This window comes from Mus pahari, chromosome 3 (assembly GCF_900095145.1).
Source record: "Mus pahari chromosome 3, PAHARI_EIJ_v1.1, whole genome shotgun sequence".
NCBI lineage: Eukaryota > Metazoa > Chordata > Mammalia > Rodentia > Muridae > Mus > Mus pahari.
The window spans coordinates 136,073,702-136,081,079 of record NC_034592.1 but is presented as its reverse complement, the minus strand read 5'-3'; the positions used below and the strand labels follow the sequence as shown (position 1 = coordinate 136,081,079).

General features: G+C 47.0%; 1 protein-coding gene across 1 annotated transcript in view; it reads right to left on the bottom strand.

Moving 5' to 3' along the window:
- LOC110318039 (DNA (cytosine-5)-methyltransferase 3C) overlaps positions 1-3,310 on the bottom strand; it is a 33,763-nt gene extending 30,453 nt beyond the window's left edge. The window contains exons 1-2 of the mRNA XM_021192798.1: positions 3,154-3,310; positions 2,256-2,317 (exon numbers count right to left, since the gene is read on the bottom strand). Of these exons, the coding sequence (XP_021048457.1) occupies positions 2,256-2,317; positions 3,154-3,310 (219 nt within the window). The remainder of the gene's footprint in view (positions 1-2,255; positions 2,318-3,153) is intronic.
- Between the last annotated feature and the right edge of the window lie 4,068 nt (positions 3,311-7,378).

Below are 7,378 nucleotides of genomic sequence, written 5' to 3'. Positions count from 1 at the left end.
AAAGAAAAAAGAAAAAAGAAAAAGAATCATGAATTGCATTTTACCCTCTCTCGGTATACCCTAGTTAGGCTTTTCGTTGCTGTGACAAAGCACCATGGCCAAGGCAACCTATAAAAGACAGCATTTAATTGGGCTTACAGTTTCAGTGATAAGAGTCCATGAAGACAAAAGAAAGGCATGGTGGCAGGTATAGCTGAGAGCTCACATCTTGATCCACAGGCAGAGAGAGCTAACCAGAATGGTGTGGGATTTTGAAACTTCAAAGGCCACTTCCAGTGACACACATCCTCCAACAAGACCACAGCTCCTAATCCTTCCCAAGCAGTTCCACCAACTGGGGGCCAAGTATTCAAACATTATGAGTCTATAGAGGCCATTCTTTTTGTTTGTTTGTTTGTTTGTTTGTTTTTGTTTTTGTTTTTTTTGAGACAGGGTTTCTCTGTGTAGCCCTGCTGTCCTGGAACTCACTCTGTAGACCAGGCTGGCCTCGAACTCAGAAACCCACCTGTCTCTGCCTCCGGGAGTGCTGGGATTAAAGGCGTGCGCCACTATAGAGGCCATTCTTATTCAAATGACTACAAGATGGATGCACAACTTTCCTAGCACCACTTGTTAAATCCTTTTGCCAGGATATGTTTTTGACATCTTTGTCAAAAATTAGGTGGCCCAACCTGTGTGGATTAGACTCTAGGCCCTCTATTCAGTTCTATCCACTGCCATTTCAAACAAGTATCTTATGTGCATAGTTCAGTAGCATTGTCTGAAGTGGGGTGTTGTGATAACACCAACAGTTTTCTCTCTGCTCAGAAACAAATTGGTTATTTGTCGTCTTTTGTATCTCCATGTAAAATTTTTTATTGCTTTTTTCTAGTGATCTGAAAAAAATGTCGTTAGAGCTTTGATGAGAATTGCATTTATTTACAGATCAAATCTGTAAATTGCTCCTGTACAGCTATTTTCACAACACTAATTCTGTTCATCTAAAGGTCTTTTTTTATCATCTAGTCTCATCTTTCCTTTCCTTTTTCAATGTCATAAAGCTTTCCTTACAGAAGCCTTTCGCTTTCTTGGTTAGGTTCATTCACAAGTATTGGGGGTTTGTTTGGTTTAGGTTCTCTGTTTGTTTGGGTTGTGTCTTGTTTGTTTTTTGTTTGTTTGTTTGTTTGTTGTTGTTTTTTGAGACAGGGTTTCTCTGTGTAGCCGTGGCTGTCCTGGAACTCACTCTGTAGACCAGGCTGGCCTCGAACTCAGAAATCCGCCTGCCTCTGCCTCTGGAGTGCTGGGATTAAAGGCGTGCGCCACCCTGCCAGGCTCAGCTCCTTTTCATTAAAATGTTCTTCATAAGGTTAAACCAGAGAACAAAGTCTCTGCTGGGTTCTTTTTGAGACTTCCATGGTCAATGAAATTAGAATCAATCTCTTTACCTTAGCCTCAGGCAGACTCTTCAGACAAGGTCCAAAAGCATTCTTCACCACAATACCACAAAAAACGGTCTCTAGGCCACATACTGAAATTCTCCACTGAAACCTCTTGGGCCAGGTCTGCACAGTTCACATTACCCTCAGCAACAAAGTCTTCCATATTCCTACTAGGATAGCTCAGTGAGCCCCACTTAAAGCATTCCACTGCTTTCCAAATCCAAAGCCCCCAAATCCACATTCTTCCAAACAGAAGCATGGTCAGGCCTATCACAGCAATGCCCTCCCTACTCCTAGGACCAACTTCTGACTTAGATCAGGTTTTACTGCTGTGAACACCATGACCAAGGCAACTCTTATAAGGACAACATTTAGTTGGGGCTGGCTTACAGTCTCAGAGGTTCAGTCCATTATCATCACAGTGGGAACATGGCAGCATCTAGGCAGGCATGGTACAGGAGGAGCTGAGATGAGGGTTCAACATCTTATTCTGAAGGCAAACAGGAGAAGACTGGCTTCCAGGCAGGTAGGATGTGGGTTTAAAAGCCCAAGACTACAGTGGCACACCTACTCTAACAAGGCCACACCTCCAAATAGTGCCACTCCCTCGGCTAGGCATACTCAAACTACTACAATACTGATCACATATATGAAGAACTGATTTCAGAAACACATAAAAAGGACCCAATAACTCAAACCCTTCCTTACATGTTGGTAAAATGAACAAATGAAGATTTTTACTTAACTTCTAGATTGCCAATTTCTTGAGTCTCAGGACACCCACAGGATGAAAGCTAAAAGACATGCTCAGAGCCCTAGCAGAGAAGGAGACAGTACCTGAACGGAACTAATCAGGCTGGATACTTTCCTCTTGGATGGCCGTGAGCTTGTCCTGCATCCTGTGGAGGACAAGAGTCAGAGTACACATTCAAAGGAAAGTCTAAAGGCTTCTTGCTGACAGGCCTTTTCTAGTGTCTCTGCCAAACCAGCCATCAACAGGGACCATGCAGTGCCCATATCTTCTATGTACTCATAAAGCCACTGGGCACAGGGCTAGGCTCATGCCTTCCTCCCTACAAGCTGAGCTGTAACATTATTAGGGGGTCCTAATAAGGAGGGGGGCATCCAGTTCCTTCAAAAAAAGCCACTGCCCAATCCCATGAAGATAATTTCATTTAAATGAACAAAGTGGTTTCTGACAGTGGCCATATTTCAATTATGTCTACGTTAGCCAGTGGCTTCTGGGTGAACAATGAAACTGGCCACTTTTGCCCTTACACAAAGTTCTGACTGGCACTGTAGATCTCAAGGACAGGAACGGAAAACACAGGGGGCTTCAAACAGTGGGGGTCTGAAGCCCATGTGCTCTAGGACATGCCACGAGGAAGTGGCCATAGCCAGCACCAACACTGCAAGAGAATCGGTGGTCCGGCCATGCTGGGACCAGTTCTACCAGGAATGGCGAAGTAAGAGACCAGCCACCTCGGATGCTCTTCCTCAGAGTCTCAAGGAGGAGAAAGAAGCAGGAAGCTGTGGGCAAAGATGAGACAAAGCTTTGACTTTGCCCATGTCTTGTGGGAGCAGACTGACTTCTCTTTAAGGAGCATATGAGGGTGCTCAGAATCTCCCTATATCCTCCTTAGCCAAGGAGAAGCTCTTACCCCAGGCAAGGTGTGCAGCTGTACCTGTTATATCAGAGTATAATGGCACCCCAGCTCCTCACTGGCCCACATACCTCTGCTCTCCACTGTGCAGACTGCCTCCAAGAGTTGGGTCAAAGGAACAGTCTTGGGGTTTGAAGACTGGTCACTGCGGGTCCCACTGATGATGATACAGTCCTCACATCCACTGACATCCTCCTCATCGCTGAGGTGTCTGCTACTTCCCCTCATTGTCATCTGTGGGAGAATGGATAGGAAGGAAGGAAGGAGACAGGGGCATGAGAGAGCAGCTCACCTCAACTTTCCCACCATGGGCTCTGTGTCCTTGGCTCACGAGAGACTCCTGCGACTCAATCTCCCGAGTCCCATCCCAGGCCACTCATCAAACTCATCAAATCAGAGGCTTGGGATTTGGGCTCATGTACCAGGTAGTCCAGAAGGCTCAGATGTGGCCGGGTGGGGGTGGGGCACGCCTTTAATCCCAGCACTCGGGAGGCAGAGACAGGCAGATTTCTGAGTTTGAGGCCAGACTGGTCTACAGAGTGAGTTCCAGGACAGACAGGGTTATACAGAGAAACCCTGTCTCAGAAAAAATAAATAAATAAATAAATAAAATAAAATAAAATAAAATAAAATAAAATAAAAGGCTCAGATGCCAGCACTCAGGTGTGGGGAATTGCAGGCTGGTCTCCAGTCGAGCTGAGGTTTGAACCCCGATGGTCATAATTCACCTACACGACACGATAGACGTTCCCTTTGCTCCTGGAACTCTGGCCCCCGCCTAAGGTACCACCTCCCACAGCCCCCACAAGAGAAGCATGGTCAGTAGTCANGTAAGCAATGGCCCAAGCTTCTGACCTTCAGGCTAAACTCCTCCCCAGTTACCTAGCAACAGTGAAGACCATAAAAAGGGGTGTTCAGCCCCACCACCACTCTCTCTTACTCTCTTACTCCTTTGTTCCTTCATCTCTCTTCTCTCTCCTCTCTCCTCTTCCCTTTCTCTTTGTCTTCTCTCATCTCTCCTTTCTCTCCTCTTCTCTCTTTCTCCTTGCATTTCTTTTTTTTTGGGGGGGGGGTAGGGAGTGTAGGTTTTTTGTTTGTTTGTTTGTTTGTTTTTTGTTTTTTCCAAGACAGGGTTTCTCTGTGTAGCCTTGGCTGTCCTGGAACTCACTTTGTAGACCAGGCTGGCCTCGAACTCAGAAATCTGCCTGCCTCTGCCTCCCAAGTGCTGGGATTAAAGGCGTGCTCTACCACGCCCAGCTCTGCATTTCTATAATAAAGCTCTTAAACCATAGAGTCTCTGCTCTGCTCCATCAAGGCCCGCTGCACACTCTGGTCCGTGTTAGGAACCACTCCCCTATTTCCTCTCTCTGCAACCCTGGGGCACTAGCAAGGTAGCACCAGGGGGGTCCGCGGTCGGGGGGCTGCCCCTTCTCCACCCCCCACCGAGTGGCTCAGAAGCAACGCCCACCTGGGGCTGAGTGCAAAGTGCCTGGCAGCCCTCCAACCCCTGCGTCTGTCCGCCTACACAAAGCGCAGGAGAACTCTGACCAGACAGTTGGCCCTTTTCCTATCCCACTTCTCCCCGGCCCCCTAGGGCCACACACCCCCCCTTTATTTTGTTCCTAACACTCAGGAATTCAGGAGAGGAGGGAGTTAGGATCTGAGATGCCAGCTGCTGCATGCCATCGTCCTTGCTCCAGCCACCCTAGTAGGTTCCCCTCTGTCCCTGCTCCCTTCTCCTTGCCCAGCCTCTGCAGAGCCTCAAGAAACCAGTGCACTCTTCCTCCCATGACCCCTTTGTTTACTGTCTCCAGATCTCCTTCCTCTTAGACAGGCTTCCCTCCTCTCCAGGGCAGAACAAGCCCCACCCCAGCCCATCCTCTGGGCCCCATTGGTCACTGGGTCTGTCACTCATTCCCTCCCTCATCAGCAGGGGCTGAATCCCAAGTTCTGAAGGGAAGGGAGCATGGAAGAGAAGCAGTAGTAGCAAAGGGCTGTGGCAGTTACCAGGAGTGACAGCTGTGACCTGCTGTGGTCTCAGCCCACCTCCAGGATGTGGTCTTCCCATTGCTGTCCTTCTGGTAAGACAGCTAAGACAACAGGCCAGGTCCTCACCGAGAGGTTGATAGGCTTGTGTGTCCTTTGCTCTGACTCACACAACATTGTGGGTACCAATTAGGCTTCCATGTATATGTACACTTGTAAGAAGCTGCACCTTTACTTGGGGGGACTGCAAGTCAGATTTTGGAGAAATAGGAACGGGTGTACACCAGACAAGCACCAAATTCAACACCAAATGCAACTTGGCCCTCCTTGGCAAATGGTAGCCTTTGGGGTGCTGAGGCAGGAGGACTGCAAGTTGGCAGCCCGGGCTAACAGGGAGAAGTTGTCTCATCTGAAAGCCACAAAACAAACAAACAAAAACATCCAAGTCTCACAAGACGTGCATATGCAGTGCCAGATTCAAATCTTAGCACTGAAAGTAAGCGACCGCAGTGACAACCACACAGGAGCCCGCCATGGCGGTACACGTTTGGTGCTTAGGAGGCTAAGGCACCACTATCTGCAGATGTAGATAGCCTGGACCACAGAGTGAAAGCCTGTCTCAAAAAAAAAATATATATATATAGGGCTGGTGAGATGGCTCAGTGCGTAAGAGCACCCGACTGCTCTTCCGAAGGTCCGGAGTTCAAGTCCCAGCAACCACAGGGTGGCTCACAACCATCTGTAACAAGATCTGATGCCCTCTTCTGGAGTGTCTAAAGACAGCTACAGTGTATTTACATGTAATAAATAAATAAATCTTTAAAAAAAAATATAAAGGGCTGGTGAGATGGCTCAGCAGGTAAGAGCACCCAACTGCTCTTCTGAAGGTCCAGAGTTCAAATCCCAGCAACCACATGGTGGCTCACAACCATCCGTAACAAGATCTGACGCCCTCTTCTGGAGTGTCTGAAGACGGCTACAGTGTACTTACATATAATAAATAAATAAATCTTAAAAAAAAAAAAAAGATTTAAAAAAAAATATATATATAATCAAATCATCTAAAAAGTGGCCCCAGGGTCAAGTATACACAGGGTTAGCTTCCCAAATGCTCTGGTTACCCACCAGAGTTTACAAACAGTAAAATTAGTCAAAACAACAGTAGTAGCCACAACAGGGGGTTCTCAACCTGTGGGTCGCAACCCCTCAGACGACCTTTTCATGTGGATCACCTAAAATCACCTAAACACACACATGTTTACATTACAATTCATAACCATAGCAAAATTGCAGTTATGTAGTAGCAACGAAAATCATTTTATGGTTGGGGGGTTCACTACAATACGAGGAACTGTATTAAAGAGCATTAGGAAGTTTTAGAACCACAGCTCTACAAGATTATCCTTAAGAACTGTTTAATCGGGTTCCCCAATCATCTTCACTGAAAACGAGACTCTTAATGTTTTAAGTGAGTTTACAAGTTTGTGTTGGGTCTCCCTCAGCGCTCCCGGTCGGTCGCTGCGGGCAGTAGGTTGCACAGGCCTGAGTAGGATGTTCTAGAGTGCTACCCGTTCACATCATACGACCCAGGGTGGTTACTCTGAACTTTAACGAGGGAAAGTTTGCCACTAGCTAGCTGCTATCTGGCTCTAGTCTCCTTGCCTCTGTCCCATCCAGACACTCACCTGAAAAGGGCTACCCTTAGAGAACCTTCTAGAAGTACCACTGTAGCTGCCCGAGAACGCTATGGGCTTCGCGTCCACCAGGGGGCGCTGGGTAGTATCCACCAGGGGGCGTGGGGTAGTGTAGCATGAACAGGCCTTTGTGGTGCTCACGGATGTATTTGCAATTTATTCAGTGAGCCTCAACTGTATTCTTTGTGTTTAGCTATCACACACAAATGGGCACCGGGAAAACTAGGCAAGAGGTCATCTCTTATCCTGCCAATGGCCCTGAGCTAGTACAAGCATGACCTTAGAGTTTCTTTTTTTTAAGATAGATTATTTATTTATTTAATGTATGTGAGTACACTGTCACTGTCTTCAGACACACAAGAGGGCATTGAATCCCATTATAGATGGTTGTTAGCTACCATGTGATTGCTGGGAATTGAACTCAGGACCTTTGGAAGAGTAGCCAGTGCTCTTAACCACTAAGCCATCTCTCAGGAACCCAGTTCTGAGATCTGTAAGAAAGCAAGCTAAGCCAACATCAAAGTAAATGGAGAGAAACTCGAAGCAATCGCACTAAAATCAGGGATGAGACAAGGCTGCCCACTTTCTCCCTACCTATTCAATATAGTACTTGAAG